Here is a 16,286-nt window from a genome sequence, read left to right as displayed (position 1 = left end):
AAAAAACACTTGCCTTAAATATTAACAAATATCTGAAGAGGGTATTATAGGATGGGGCAAACTAGAGATCACGAATTTGCAACATTTGAAATCAGGAAGATAGAGAAGTGAAGAGTCGCTTCTAGTGTTTAAGACCAAGATAGACTGTTATGTTTTTAATAACCAGCTAATCATTTAGATCACATACTTCATTAGGTGAGACAACGTGCTTGACTTGAACAGCACAGAGTTCTCCTGGGGAAGGCAGAGATGAAGACAAATACGGTGGTAAAAGAGGAGTGTCTGTTTCAGACGAAAGCAATTCCTAAAACACCACAGAAAAATTCAAATTTCAGAATGAGGATGAAAATCTATTACATTATAAAAATTCATGACTGTGCCAACTTAGTTTTCAATTAGCAGAAAGTAAGCTCTCTTAAATACTGAACACCATAAAATGATTTTGTTACAGTAGGACCAAAATGTGATGACAATCAAAGATCTTTAGTATTCTTTTGTCCTCTAATTCTAAAGCGTTTTGTGCAAAAAAATGCATGTATGTTTATTGATATGCATATTATCTACACATACACATACAATTCTAGAAGAATAGTCAATAGTAACTGCCACTAATGAGGGCTGCGGTGTTTGAGGTGCAGAATGAGGAACAGATCCCTCTTCCTTTTATACATTTTTGCAGTATTTAAGTACTTTCTAATAAAAACTAAAATAATACATGAAATGCTAAAAGAAAATTTAAGTTAAAATCCTCAGAATGGTGTGCTTTCTCTTAAGCCCCATGAAAGCATAAGGAATACTACAGTTATGTGATTCCCAAGAAGACCATGGCACCTAGTAACTGTTAAAAGCAAATGTGTATAAAAATGTGGTGCATGTTTTTCTGCAAATACAAGCAATATATTTATTTATTTATTTATCTATTTATTGAGACTGAATCTCACTCTGTCACCCAGGCTGGAGTGCAACGGTGCGATCTCAGCTTACTACAAGCTCTGCCTCCTGGGTTCACGCCATTCTCCTGCCTCAGCCTCCTGAGTAGCTGGGACTACACGTGCCTGCCACCACGCCCAGCTAATTTTTTTGTATTTTTTTTTTTTTTAGTAGAGACAGGGTTTTACCATGTTAGCCAGGATAGTCTTGATCTCTGGACCTTGTGATCCACCTGCCTCAGCCTCCCAAAGTGCTGGGATTACAGGCGTGAGCCACCGCGCCCGGCACAATATCTTTATAAAAAGTTCTTATTCTTCAAGAATAAGGTAATTATCTTAAGTAAAACCATCATATTCAAATTTGTAGGTTAATTTATTACTATTTAATGTTTTCAAACTGGTAGACAAAACAAAAAAAACTTTGAACCTAGGAAAATTCAGCAAAAAGTGATCAGCCACTGTTGAAATTTGTTGAACTTTTTAAGTAAATAATAGGCAATTTACAATAAGGTTATGTTATTTTCATAAATTACAAAGGTTTACTTAAGTAAACTCTTCCTGCACAAAAAAAGTCCAAGTGATAAAAGAAAACAAACAGATAAACTGGACTTCATCAAAATTAAAAACTTTGGTACTTAAAAGGACACTATCAAAAAAGTGAAAAGAAAGCTGGGTGTGGGGGTCCATGCCTTTAGTTCCAGCTACTCTGCAAAAAGGCAGGAGGGCTGCCTGAGGCCCGGAGTTCAAGACCAGCCTGGGCAATGGAGCAAGACTCTCTCAAATCCGTTAATGTGAAAAAACCCACAGAATAAAAGAAAATATTTGCAATCATATATTTGATAAGGTACTTGCATGCATAATTATAAAGAACTGTTAGAGCTCAACAATGAAAAGATAAATAACCCAAATAAAAATGGGGAACTGATTTGAAGGGATTTTTCAAAAAAAAAAAAAAAAAAAAAAATATATATATATATATATATATATATATATATATAAGTGGCCAATAGGTACATGAAAAGATGCTCAACAATACTAATCACCAGGACAAGCATATCAAGTCGACAATGATATGCCACTTCACGCCTATCCTAAAATGGCTAGAAAAACAGATTACAAGTAGTAATTTGGTGAGGAAGTGGAAAAAAGGGGGTCCTTCCACACCCCCTACTAGCATGCATGTAAAATGATGCTGCCACTTTGGAAAACAGTCTTGGAGATCTTTAAAATGTTAAACATAGTTACCATAGACTCAATAATTCCACTACTAGGTGTATACCCTAATGAAGGGAAAACAAATGTCTACATAAAAACTTGTACCTGATCAGACAGTAGCATTACTCGCAATCACCATAAGGCGGAAACAATCCAGTGTCCACCCACAGATGAAGGGTAAACAAAACATATCCATCCAGTGGAATGTGATTCAGCAATAAGGAGTGAAGCACTGTTACACACAACATGGATGAACCTTGAAAACGTTATGCTAAGTGAAAAGCCAGTGACAAAGGACCACATATTATACGATTACATTTATATGAAATGTACAGGATAAGCAAATCTACAGGGACAGAAGTCATGAAGTTAGGGAAGGAAGAATGCAGAATGACTGCAGCTGGTACAGGGCTTCTTTTGGGGGTGATAAAATGTTCTGGAAATAGATAGTAGTGATGGTTACAAGACAGTGAACAATATTGAACACCACTGAACTGTATATTCAATAGGTAAATTCTATGATATATCAATAATATTTCAATAAAACTGTTATAAAAGAAAGCTCTTTCTGTCCTGTATCAGATCCTTTGTATTAATGAAGTGTCCAAAGTTTCCAAAATACTTGGATTGTTACTTACCTCAAACCTTATTTCCCACTGTTCCTCTTCATACTTTTTATCATGATCTGATCTTGGTTTCTGAAATAATATAGTATTGAGTAAAATCACCTTTAGCTATATTGTTTTAAGGTACTTTCCATATTTCATCCCCACAAAAACTGGGTGCATTTTCTTGTTGGTGTTCATTTGTTAATTTCAGATCAATTACAGGAAAATCTAATGTTCTGAATAATCTCACCATCTTAAGTTTTCAACAATCAGAAACTTCAAATGTATGTTAACACATGTATGTCAATGCTAATTCATTTATTGTAAGAGTGGGAGCTCTTACCTTTCCCTTAAAATGTTCACAATGAATAGTACAACTAGAACAGAAAGACTAAGTAATCTTTATAAAACTTGTTTAATAACGGACGGAACCTCTTTTACACACACACACACACCCACACCCCCACTCACCCACAACCACACCTCTGCTTTAAAGAAAAAGCTGGCAGTGAGGATTACAGGTACAAAGTTATAGCACAATTTCTATTTGAGAGAAGAAAGTAGTTTTCTTTATCCATGGAACCATGTTTGGTTGTGTACTATCACCAAAATGAATATTAAAAAGTCTAAAAAGTAGACTGCAACTCTAGAAATAAAAATATCTTGTGATATAAAATATAATGATGCATAATCTATTCCTATAAAAGATTTATAGCAGCTTGAAATGTGAAACCATATCTTGTAACAGGCTATAGTTTTTAAAGCACTAAACCACAGAAGCACCAGGCAAGGAATGAGCCAGTAATGGAAGCTAAGTTCAAAATGTGCCTCTGGGTTTCCTGTGAGAAGGCAAATGAGAGAAATTTTGTAAAACATGGCTTTTGTGTCAAGTAAAAGGAAAAAATATTTGACCTGGAGCAAGAGCCCTCTTCTGGTATTGAATTCTATAGAGATTTTAGAACGTGCATCCCTACATTCAAACAACACTGAATAGCATGGGCATCGCACTAGGTTTGAAGGTACAGAAACACTGATTGAATCTTAATGTAATTAACGTCTTTTAAAGGACACTTATAAAGCATGACACAGTCTATTTATCTTTCTCAGCAAAAATGTGTAAGTCCTCTAGACTCTCTTAATAGATCAGATATGTAGAATCATATTTAAGACATAGTGTAAGACAAAATGTGACATTTTAACTAGTCTGTTCTACACTTTAGATTTTTATAGAAAAATAGCTCACTTACTTCTTTCAACATCTCCTCAGTATGTTCAGAAGTACAGTATTTATAGTATGCCATAAAATAAGAAAGTGACATTCCATCAAAATAGAGGTGAACAGACAATTTCTCCCACGGATTTTTAGGTAATTCCTATTTAAAGTTCAATAAAGGTTATTATTATAAAAATAAACTCCATTTGATGACATTTTTATAGTCAGCAAATATTAAATTTAGCTTCTGACAATATAACAGTATTAACTAGACAGTTTGGCTAGTGACTCATTTCATTGAATTTTCTTCCTGGTATTTTGACATGCTATAAGGGAGTAATTCTACTACTTTGGTTTATGTGACATACACTTACAAGTCCATAGAGTTTTCTAGTTATTCACCACAAAATAACTAAGTTATATATAATTCCAATTCCCAAATACATCGCCTTTAGATGATACTAACAAATTACACTACGTAGAAAGAGAAAGAAAAGGTTACGTTCAGAGGTGGAGAAATAAAGTTTCATTTAAAAATCCAAAATTGGCGGGATTCGGAACAGTCTACTGGGTACTGAATGTGTCCCTAACTGATAAGCTGACCCACAGCAATTCTCTTCATTTCCACTGATACCACCTTTGTCCAAACTCACTGCTCCTCACTGTTTTACTGCTCCTCACTGAATTACGGTTGCTGCCTCCCAGCAGATCTTGTCCTCTCTCTTTTTACCATTCAGTCTTCTGCCAATGCAGTCCCCTCCTGCCTAGCCCTGCTCCTGCCTCAGTACTCTTCTCCCTGCACCCATGTGGTCTGTCCTCTAACCATTTTAGGGTCTTGACTCAAATGTTACCTTTGCAGTGACATCTTCCCAGATGCATGTTTAAAGTGGAACCTCCTCCCTAGCCATGCCATTCCTATCAGCCTTTCCTGCTTTGTTTTTTTCTCTTAGCACCCATCACTATCTAATATTCCTCATAGTTTATTTTCTCTTTCCCACCACTGAAATGGAAGCTTTAGAAAGGCACAGATTTCTTACTGCTGAGCCCCCCAGCTGTGTGTCCAGACCTACAGCAGAGGCTAGCACCTAAGAGGCCCTGGGTCAGCATCTCCCTTTGTGTACAAGTGAGAGGAGTGAGTCTGGGCAAGGCCTGCTGTCAGTTGGGTTGTGTAGAATGCACATTCATGGTCTCTGAGACACCTGGCAGCCTTTGCTATACCACAAGCTGCTGTTCTGTGTCAAGCGAAACAGCAATGAAAGCTGTCTAGACAAACTAAAAATTTCAATCTCTACCATATTTCAGCGACTTGCCATGGAGACTAAGTAACCAGGGAGGGACTCTCAGTACTAACAAAAGCTACTTTCTTATTTAAGTGAGTCTGTGCCTCCTTTAGGTTTTTATCACTCTATCATCATCCTTTAATACAGAAATACTTTCCTTACCATATATCTTCCCACTCGGGTCCTGCAAACATAGCAGCTGCAGGTTGATCTCATTACCTCACTGCTCAGAAACCTCCACTGAGGCTGTCCCTACCAACCTCGCCACCTGGCCCCTACCTCTCCTGAATGCTGTTCACTACCCCTACTCCTCACAAAACCTCCCCTATTCGAGTCAGTTATACCCTTTCCCTAAAACGTCTCTCTGTACCTTTGTGCATTTCATTTCCCCAGTCAGGAGAACATTACTATCTTTAAGGGCTACCTCAATTCTCACAATCTCTAAATTCCTATTACATTTACCCATTTTTTTTTTTTTTTAACCAATCACTTGGCTCTTGGCATGTTACTTTGTAGTGCAAATGTTATAGGTTTTTGTCTTCTTTCACTAACCAGATAGGTGCTTTGGGGACACAGATCATGATAGACTCCCTGAATTGCCTGTACCTAAGACAGTGCTGAGTGTTCAGCACCATCTTGGAAACTGCTACATATAAACATGTCCAACAATTTAATACTGCTCCCTGTAACAAAACAAGCTGTTAACAAAGAATCTTTCATATTAGTGACTTTAATGGTTATGAAAGTTCTCAGGAACTTGTTCAAAATCAGGCTTATTTAAAGCAAGCCTAGGAACCAAACTGGTAGTTTCTTTTATGCTAACAAGTAATTCACCATAAGAAGGTATATACCATTGCTTATCAAAAATATCCCTCAAATTATGTTAATTATAATATTTTATAGCAAATAATTTATACCACCTATATATACTTTAAATTACCATGATGTGAATGTCCACCTCTCTCTTTGAAAGCAGTTGTTGAAGAACTTCTATTGCATCTGGTTGCCAGACATTCCCAACCTATTTGGGATTAATAAACTCAGATTCTTTTATGCTTTCATAAAATAAGATCAGGAAGCAAATTAAGATAAACAAAAGTAGCCATAAACAAATAATATCGGAGAGTAGTACAAAATACACAAGCAGTTCTCAGAGAATATCACAGGTACATGATAAAAACATTTAAAAATCAATAATTTGAGTACTCATTTTATGCTTTAAAAATATAAACCTGTTCAGCTAGAGGTGAGAAAACACACACACATCCTACATTTAAAAATATTACATGTAAATCTTTTTTAAAAGACCAATACGCCAATGCAGTGCTTGTACAAGACCTGCAGTGTGTATTCATTAAGGAATAGTGATTGTTACGTTTTTATGCGCTGAGAGGTTCACATGGAAAGGAAGTGAGGCTTCCTGCCAAAGCAATGTGAGTCAACCGTCTCAAGTGGACCCTCTGTCCCCAGCTGATCCTTCAGGTGACTACACTTATGGTGGACATCTTGATGGCAGTATCAGAAGGGACCATGTTACGGTTTGGCTGTGTCCCCACCCAAATCTTATCTTGAATTGTAATCCCCATGTGTTGAGAGAGGAACCTGGTGGGAGGGGACTGGATCGTGGGGCAGTTTCCCCCATGCTGACTGAGTTCTCACAGAGCTATGGTTTTGAAAGAGTTTGGCAGTTTCCCCTTCAATCTCTTTTTCTCCTGCAACCTTGTGAAGAAGGTATGTGCTTCTCCTTCACCTTCCACAACAACTGTCTAAGTTTCCTAATGCCTCATCAACCACGGAGAACTGTGAGTCAATTAACCCTCTTTTCTTCATAAATTACCCAGGCTTAGCTACGTAGTATCTTTACAGCAGTGTGAAAATGGACTAATACAGATCCTCTGTCAAAAAAACCCAGCTAAGCCACTCCTAATCCCTGAACCACAGAAACGGTATGAGATAATGAAAGTTTATTGTTGTTTTAGACCACTATGTCTCAGCTTAATTTGTTACGCAGCAAAACAGAATAAGGCACTCTTTTATCTGATCTCCAGCTTCAAGTTTGTTGTAATTTCATTTGATAAAGAAATAAACTTTTGCAATCTTATACCTTCCCACTTATGAACATATCTCTTCATTTATTCACATGTTTTACAGCCTTCAGTTTAATTTTGTAACTGTCTTCATAAAGGCTGTTTAGCTGTCTTAGCAACTTATTTGTTGGTGTTGTATTACTTTTTTGTTACAACTGAAATTTCATTTTACATTCTAAATATTTCTAAAAAAAATTAGTAAAAACTAATATTTAAAATTAATCATCCCACAAATTATTATGTACTCACAGGTGTGGTATTATGGAGCTGACAAGGAATACAGAACTGGGGTATATCAGGATACAGCAAAATAGGGTAAAGATGGCACTGTGGAATCTTTTCAGTGAATCCATGATCTAAATATTGTACCTGAAACAAGCCAAATAAAATTCACAGTTAAAATTTATTGTTAAAAGCTAGGGGACAAAGGGAATTTCCTGTTATTTGAAAAAAAAGTAAAAAGATAGGCCAGGCTTGGTGGCTCATGCCTGTAATCCCAGCACTTCGGGAGCCAGAGGTAGGTGGATTGTTTGAGCCCAAGAGTTTGAGACTAGCCTTGGGAACACGGCAAGACCCCATCTCTACCAAAAATACCAAAATCAGCTGGCTGTGGTGGTGTGGGCCTGTAGTCCCGGCTACTCAGGATGCTGAGGTGGGAGGATTGCCTAAGCCCGGGAGGTCAAGGCTACAATGAGCTGCGACTGTGCCACTGCACTCTAAGCCTGGTGACAGAGAAAGAACTTGTTTCAAAAAAAATAAAAGACATCATGAGAAGTTCAAAATATGGATTTTTAAAATTCCCAGGAAAAAAAAGCAATACTGTATTTACTCCCTCTTCCAATAGTGTATCAAACCTCATGGTAAAAAAGGTTTTCTTACACATAACCCATCAGACTTTTTTTGAAAAAAACTGGGTTTTATTGGATTTACAAATTCCTCAAGAACAATCCCTTTTTGAAATGCTTTAATTTTGATAATTCAATTTCTAAATTGTCTTAAGAATAAGGAATGCCAATAAATTATTTCTTCTGTCCCAACATAACGAAATGAACATATGACTGTTTAATTGGATTTGCTTGGCAATTACCATTAAAAAATAAAATAGAATTAAACAAAAATGTCTGAATACCTCACAGATAATTAAGGCATGGTTTCATGAGATGTTTATTTCTTAATGTGAATTACAGGATAAACTTTAAAAGATACCAGGTTAAGAAATGAAAAATCCATTGTGCATACTAAAAATGTAAAGTGACCACATGAAAAAAAAAAAGGTGATGATTAAACTATCAAAGTTCTTTTAAGTAAGTTAAAATAAACAGATATTTGGACAGCAGGAGAGTTTTTATAAAAGTTCACCATCTTATTTATTTTGATTCTACAAATGTAAAGTTCATGAAGTATGATAACTTGATGAATACTGAATTTCATTTTACCTTTGTAAAGAAAAAAAGGTCAGGGGTTATGTGAGCAACTCAAATGTACGTATAGGTGAATGTATGTCACTTTGCACATACATTCAAGTTGCTCGGATAACCCCTGTAACTATCCAGATGTTTAAGTACTCACCCCAAATTTGAAACTATTTTACTTCTATGAAAACCATTAAAAGTTTGTAGTTCAATAGAAAAAGTGTAAGACTTAGAATCAGAAGTTCAGGAATCAGATGCTTGGATATTAACTCTAGCATTACCACCCAGTGACCCTGGCAGGTCACTGAACCTAAATTTCAATTTTCTTTTTAGTAAAATGGGAATAATAATCTATGTCTAGGATAAGTGTAAACAAATTATAAAATACAAATGCATATAGGTGAAGGAAGCTAAAAAACCTGAAGTGCTATGTAATCATTAGGTATCATCATCAAACAGAAAATAAACTCCTGTCCAGGTGGAAACAAAACACTTTTTCACTTAAGCTTTTCCTCCCCTCACTCCAATTGAAACTAAAGTTTTCAACACACACACACACACGTGTATATATACACACACACACACACGCACACATATCTTTCAAAGGATATAGCTATTTTTGAAGATTTTGAATGAAACCTGAGTGTTAGTTATCTCATTATTCTGGAAAGGTAAATTAGTCATTATTCTGAAAAACTGGGCCATAAACAAATTTGCTAGTGAGATATTTAACATACTGGAAAACACTCTTTTACTTAACACTATGTGTGGAAACAGGGCTACCAATTGTAACTCAGTGGTCCATCCATTAACCAATGATCAAATCCCTCCCTATTTTTTGCTTATTCAGGTTACTAAATATATTTGCAAATAACACAAAAAATTATTACAAACAAAAGTATAACATAACTGATGTTCCTACATGATTTTCATCAAAAGATGTTTTAATCCAATTTTCTTGTGTTCAAATGCAAAAGACTATTTAATGCTACAGCATTTAACCTTAGAATAGTCATGAAAGAACATGAGACTCACTCGGACGGCACCACCTACAACCTCCATCACCTTGCCACGATACCACAGAGTATCAGATCCTCTTACTGCACATGCTTCTCCTTTTTTCCAGAAATAAGGCTCCAAAAGACCAAGGCATTTTAAATTACTTTGAATTTCATTTGTCATTTTGATTAGCTCAAATTCTGAAAAAAAGTATTAAGGATAGAAAGCATTAAGGAAAATTCCTTATCATTTGTCAATTTAATGACTTCATCTCTTCAGTAGTACAGTTAAAAATCAGTCTCCAAAACAGAACTTTGGTAAAAATCTTTGTGCGTTTTAAAACATACTAGTAATAGCATATAAACAATATTATGATCTTTGCTTATATCTTGAGAGTACAAACATCATAAGGAGCTCTAAATACATACCAGCTAGCCTAATACGAAAGTACTACCAATTCAAAATAGGGTCAGTTTGACAGCCCTAAGTAAAACAGAACACAGGTTATATATTGCTTGATGCTCAGATACCGTATAATGATGGGGATACAAATTAAAATTTCAATTTTGCTTTTATTGCTAATTGGTCCATGATTTCCACATATATCCATAACGGATACCACAGAAGGCAAGCTCTGGAGTCAGTCAGCATTCCAATCTTACGGCTTCAGTTATGTGATCTTGGGTGGTTAGTTCCCTTACCTCCAATAAGCCTCAGTTTATCCTTCCAAAATAACACCACCTATTCTGGGCGTAACAGCATCTTCCGGGAAAAACAGTACCTGTCAGCATCATCAAGCACTGCAGGAAGATTAGATGTAAAGCATCCAGCACACTGCCTGGCAGATAACAGGCTACTAGTTTGAACAATGACTATTTATACATGTCAAGCAAAGTTCCTGGGTTAAGTACTATTACTACAGGTCTCAAACGTTATTTTTTCTAGAACAGCCAACTGTACCCATTTTATTCTGTCTTTCAAATTTAAAAATGTATTTAGGAGATCAACAAATGAGAGAAAATTTTCAGTAAATTCACAGCTACCATACCCTTATCCATAGGTACTAACTAGGAGCTAATGACACTAAGCCCTACGAGTGCTATAGTTATCAACTACTCCGATGGGCCCAGGTTATAGTCAGGAAGCATTTGCACATAAGCCTAAAAGTCTCAGGAGGGACCTGAATATTCTCAAAGGTTCCTAAAGTTCCAGTCATTTGTTGTGATTTCTTTTCTCATTCTCAAGAAATATAAACTTCTGTATTTATTTTATTTTTAGAAAATGAGACAAGGTCTCACTCTGCTGCCCGGGCTGGAGTTCAGTGGCATGAATGCAGCTCACTACAGCCTTGACCTCCTGGGCTCAAGCAATCCTCCTGCCTCGGTTTCCTGAGTAGCTGAGACCCAAGGCATGCACCACCATGCCCAACTCATTTTTGCATGTTTTGTAGTGATGGGGTCTCACCATGTTGCCCAGCCTGGTCGCGAACTCCTGGGCTTAGGCAATCTTCCCGCCTTGACCTAAAGTGCTGAGATTACAGGCGTGAGCCACCGCACCCAGCCTGCATTCTGTTTTCATAGAGGGCCTCCAAACTTGTCTAAGTGACAGGTCTTACAAATCTGGAAACCCTCTACCCACATCTCCAGCATCTTAGTCCCAAGGTGAGGAAAATAAGGGAGACGCAATGGTGGAAAGCAGGTTAATTTATGCTAGTCCTGATCTAACAGTCATTTTAGCAGCCTGTAAAGCTGGTTTCATGTTGCTTCTCTTCCATGATGGGAGAGGACTGAGGATGTCTCTATCATCACTGGTGGCCTAAGTTCTAAATTCTGCCAACCACATGTGCCATTGCCACTCTCAGGTATACCAAAAAATGGGGCTCCAGGATTTTTATATTCTCAAGGATCCCAAGGTTTACAGATGCACAAAAATACTGAAATCATGGAGGAAAGAGTAAAATTCTGAGTGGCAGCCCTCATATATCATGATGCTAAAAACACAACTACTTCATCATATACCTAACTCCCTTATTCTTACCAAACTTCATTACTTCTATTCTTCCAGCCAGGCTGAACCCCTTTGTCTTATCTATGCCTACCTCTGTACGAGTTCTTTCCCTAAAGCTCCTAACTCTAAAAACGTCTTCCAGTGTTTTTTTCCTGTCCATATCTATCTATATTTCCAAAGCCATGGGGTTTGCAGCGTTTCTCAAAAAAGTTACCCTTCCTCATCTCTAGCCTAACTTTGCCTTTGCTTTGTGACCTTGCAACACTCTGCACACAGTGTGTCCCACAGAAACAACAGGGTATAGTGAAGAAAACACACGATTTAAGGAGCCAAGATGCACCTAAAGAAGAACAAGAAATCCAGTGGATTTCAAGCGTTACAGGATATACAACAAAGTAACCTGTATACATAGTAAAAGTAGTATAGGCTATATTCAGGAAAAAACTGGTGTTGGTGTAGGGATAAATAGCATTAACACAGAACAGAAAATTCAGAAACAACTCACACACATATGGAATCTTAATCTTTGACAAAGCTGGCATTGCAGATCAGTGGGGAATGTGTGGAGTATTAAGCAGATGAGCTGGGACTACTAACTAAACCTATTAAAAAAAACTGGATCTCTTTTTCGTATCTACCAAAAAATCAATTCCAGGATAGCTTATACATTATGTAAAAACCAAAACCATAAACATTTTTTACAAGATCATATAATGAAATAGCTTTCTGGTATCACAGTAAGAAAGGATTTTTTTTTTTTTTGAGATGGACTATTGATCTGTCACCCAGGCTGGAGTGCAGTGGCGGAATCTCGGCTCACAGCTGCAACCTCCACTTCCCGGGTTCAAGCGATTCTTCTGCCTCAGCCTCCTGAGCAGCTGGGACTACAGGTGCCCGCCACCATGCCCAGCTAATTTTTGTATTTTTAGTAGAGACCGGGTTTCACCATATTGGCCAGGCTGGTTTGAAACTCCTGACCTTGTGATCCACCCACCTAGGCCTCTCAAAAGTGCTGGGATTATAGGCATGAACCACTGTGCCTGGCCCAAGAAAGGATTTAAAATGAGATACAAAACCAAAAAACAAAGAAGATTGATAAAATTACATTAAGACCTTCTGTTCATCCAGAAACTCCCAAAAGACACTGAAAAGACAAGTAAGAAACTGAGAGAAAATATCTGGAACACATAAAAACCAAGAAGGGTAAGTATTCAGGATAGATTAAGAACTATGAATCAGAAAGCAATGACTTAATGGAAAGTAAGCGAAGACATGGACCGGTATTCCAAAACCACAGAAATACAAATGACTCAAATACAAGAAATGATGTCTACCCCATAAGAAGGAAATGTTTATTAAAGCCATAGTGAGAGACAATTTCACATCCACTCGGATTGGTAGAACTTAATCTGACCTTACTAAGTGTTAGCAAGGATGTGGGGTAATGAGACTCTTCATGCACTGGCAGTGATGAGTGTAAACTGTTACAAACAACTTTGAAAAACAATTTGACATTACCTAGAAATGACCCACCATTTTTTTTAAATGGAGTCTCACTCACTCTATTGCCTAGGCTGGAAAGCAGTGGCATGATCTGGGCTCACTGCAACCTCTGCCTCCCGGGTTCAAGTGATTCTCCTGCCTCAGCCTCCTGAGTAGCTGGGATTACAGGTGTGTGCCATCACGCCCAGCTAATTTTTGTATTTTTAGTAGAGATGGGGTTTCATCATGTTGGCCAGGCTGGTCTCAAACTCCTGACCTCGTGATCCACCCACCTCAGCCTCCCAAAGTGCTGGGATGACAGACATGAGCCACCGTGCCAGGTCAATGATCAACAATTCTGTTCACTAGATTATGTGCCCGAGAAAAATTTTGCCTGTGTGTAACAAGACACAGGTACAAGAATGTTCACAGTAGGATTTTTTGTAATCACAGAAAATCTAGAAACATACGTGTCCATCAATAGAACAGATACTGAGATATAATCATTCACGGAAATGCTGTTAATTTATTTAAAAAAGGAATTAATTCATTAAAAAATGAATGAAATATAGTGAGATGCACCAAGGTGGACAAATCTCAAACAATTTGATGAAAAGTCACAAAAGAATATGTACATTTTGGTTCTGGTTACATAAAGTTTGAAAGATGGAAAACCTAAAAAATTTGTTTAGTGATGCACACAGGAAATGATAATTAGCAAATTCAGAAAAGTGGCTGTATCATGGGTGGCAAAACAGGAGACATGACCAAGTGGGGCCACACAAGTCTGCTTAGGTTCTGGTGATGCTGCTTCTTATTATGGGCAATGTGTATATGGCTACTCATCTTAATGTTGTTATTTAAATAATACATTTTGTACTCTTTCACATTAATAACATTTTATAGTAACTTTAAAAAATTCATTTGAACTCTTTTAGTCATTTTTAATGTGATCAGCACATTGACCCATTGTGGGCATCATCCTTTGGGATCCCATCTCCATGTGAGGAATTCCTACTACATTTCCCACTGTGAGTAAAAGGGCCTGGACCTTTATTTCCTTTTTCTTTAACTTCGTGTAGTTATCAAAGTTGCTCAAGGTTCTACAGTTATGAAGCAACTCTACAGTGATTGCCTTCTTTGGCACATGCTTACCTCCCAGTGTGTGATTTCACTTTGTTTTGGAGCTTGGTATGTTCTTTACTTTCATGCCAACTCAGTAAATGTTAATTTTTTAAAAATTGGCATCTGATCTGACTTATTTGGGAGAGTTGTTCAATCTGCCATAATAGTGGGAAATGAAAATTCCAAATTCCTTTCTTCTTATACTGAGAATAGCACTCACATAATTATAATTAAACAACACTGCTATGTTAGAATAATGAAAAACTGCACTAAATGATTTTTATGTGTTAAAAGCACTTTGCATGCATTGTGTGAAATCACTTAGTTCTCCTAACAACCTTGTGAAAATAACGTTCAAAGAGGCTGCCCACAGTATTTCAATCCCTGTCGGTCTTAGAGAACTAGAGCCTACATAACATACAAAGTCTCACCTGATAGTTTAGGTACCACAAATATAGTTCCATCATCACCAACACAGCTGACTGTTGCCTCAAATACTTTCATGTTAGGAATAGCTGGTGGTTTATACCCTCTGGCGGTTCTTGGTTCTAGAATTTCCTCCTGAAATTCAGATACTTTCTGTTCACTGATTATCTCAGCAGTTTTCTTGTCAGGGTCAAAGTTAGTTTTAATACAGTTAGTAACTACTGAATCTTCTTGTTCCAGGGGGACTTCCAGAGACTTCTCAGATAATGAATGGCTGTTATCTAATTTATTAATTCTGTAACATCCAAAAAAGAACACACTAAACATGAGCAAATATAAAATTCTGGGTAAAACAACATAAAAAGAATCCTTCAGATATACATGAAATTGAAAGAAAATATTTGCTCTAATTTGTTACGTAAAAACTAGCATGACTTAAGTTAAAATTAAAACTACTTTAAATTATGAGACTGATGAGAAAAAGCAATAAAAATTTAAGTAAATGTTTTAAATTTCTATATTTACAGACTATGCTCTCTTAAAATTTCGTGTGTATATCTCAAGTATTGTACAATGAATTCAATATTACTAGAAGATACAACACCTTTAAGATGATTTCAATTTATCAATTTAGTCCACACATAGAACAGACATCTGGTAAGCTATTAGCATCCATAAATACAAAGAAAACATGAGTCTCTTAAAAAACAATAAAGTACTATTCATATATTAGGTGTTAGTGGTAATATGCTATATTTACTCAGTTTTTCTACTTTATATTATTCTCTTCCAATTAAAAAAAAAAAGGTACCCCATTGTACAAAAAAATAAAACCTTAGAAGGAAATATTAATATTGACTGTGTTTTAGGGGAATTATGGCAAGTTTCTATTTCTTCTCATCTCCTGTACTTTTAAAAGGAAATAAAGGCTGGGCATGGTGGCTTGCGCCTATAATCCCAGCACTTTGGGAGGCTGAGGCGGGAAGACCACCTGAGGTCAGGAGTTCGAGACCAGCCTGGCCAACATGGTGAAACCCTGTCTTTACTACAAATACAAAAATTAGCCGGGCATGGTGGCACATGCCTGTAATCCCAGCTACTTGGGAGGCTGAGGTGTGAGAATCGCTTGAACCCAGGAGGCAGAGGTTGCAGTGAGCTGACATCACAGCACTGCACTCAGGCCTGGGCAATAGAGCGAGACTCTGTCTCAATCAATCAACCAATCAATCAATAAAGGGAAACAAAGTATTGACAAAACAGCCACATAATTCCTCAAATACCCTGCCAGTCCCCCAACCCACCGCCGCCTTAAGATAGCTAGTAGTTTTAGTCTACAAAAACAGTAAAGAATGTAACAACTGGTAGCAGACAATGTCAGCAGTATTAACTTGCCTAGCATTTTCCATTCTAACATTTCTTCTATCAAGGAATTGCTTTGGCCTAAAGTCAAAGCAATTAGTTGTATGCCAAAGCCCGGGCAACCCAGGCCGCATCTCCCATATC

The 16,286-nt window shown here is 37.0% G+C and overlaps 1 protein-coding gene across 5 annotated transcripts in view; it reads right to left on the bottom strand.

Annotated features, from left to right (window-relative positions):
• The window catches only part of RNF17 (ring finger protein 17), a 111,582-nt gene that overhangs the window by 15,431 nt on the left and 79,865 nt on the right, over positions 1–16,286 (bottom strand). For all 5 annotated transcript variants that reach the window (XM_017951140.3, XM_009191650.4, XM_009191651.3 and 2 more), the window contains 7 exons: positions 14,789–15,078; positions 9,780–9,943; positions 7,582–7,701; positions 6,186–6,266; positions 4,000–4,125; positions 2,783–2,842; positions 188–304 (listed from right to left, as the gene is read on the bottom strand). In XM_017951140.3, coding sequence (XP_017806629.1) covers positions 188–304; positions 2,783–2,842; positions 4,000–4,125; positions 6,186–6,266; positions 7,582–7,701; positions 9,780–9,943; positions 14,789–15,078 — 958 coding nt within the window. The remainder of the gene's footprint in view (positions 1–187; positions 305–2,782; positions 2,843–3,999; positions 4,126–6,185; positions 6,267–7,581; positions 7,702–9,779; positions 9,944–14,788; positions 15,079–16,286) is intronic.

Source organism: Papio anubis, chromosome 15 (genome assembly GCF_008728515.1).
Source record: "Papio anubis isolate 15944 chromosome 15, Panubis1.0, whole genome shotgun sequence".
NCBI lineage: Eukaryota > Metazoa > Chordata > Mammalia > Primates > Cercopithecidae > Papio > Papio anubis.
This window is presented reverse-complemented; position numbering and strand designations above follow the sequence as displayed.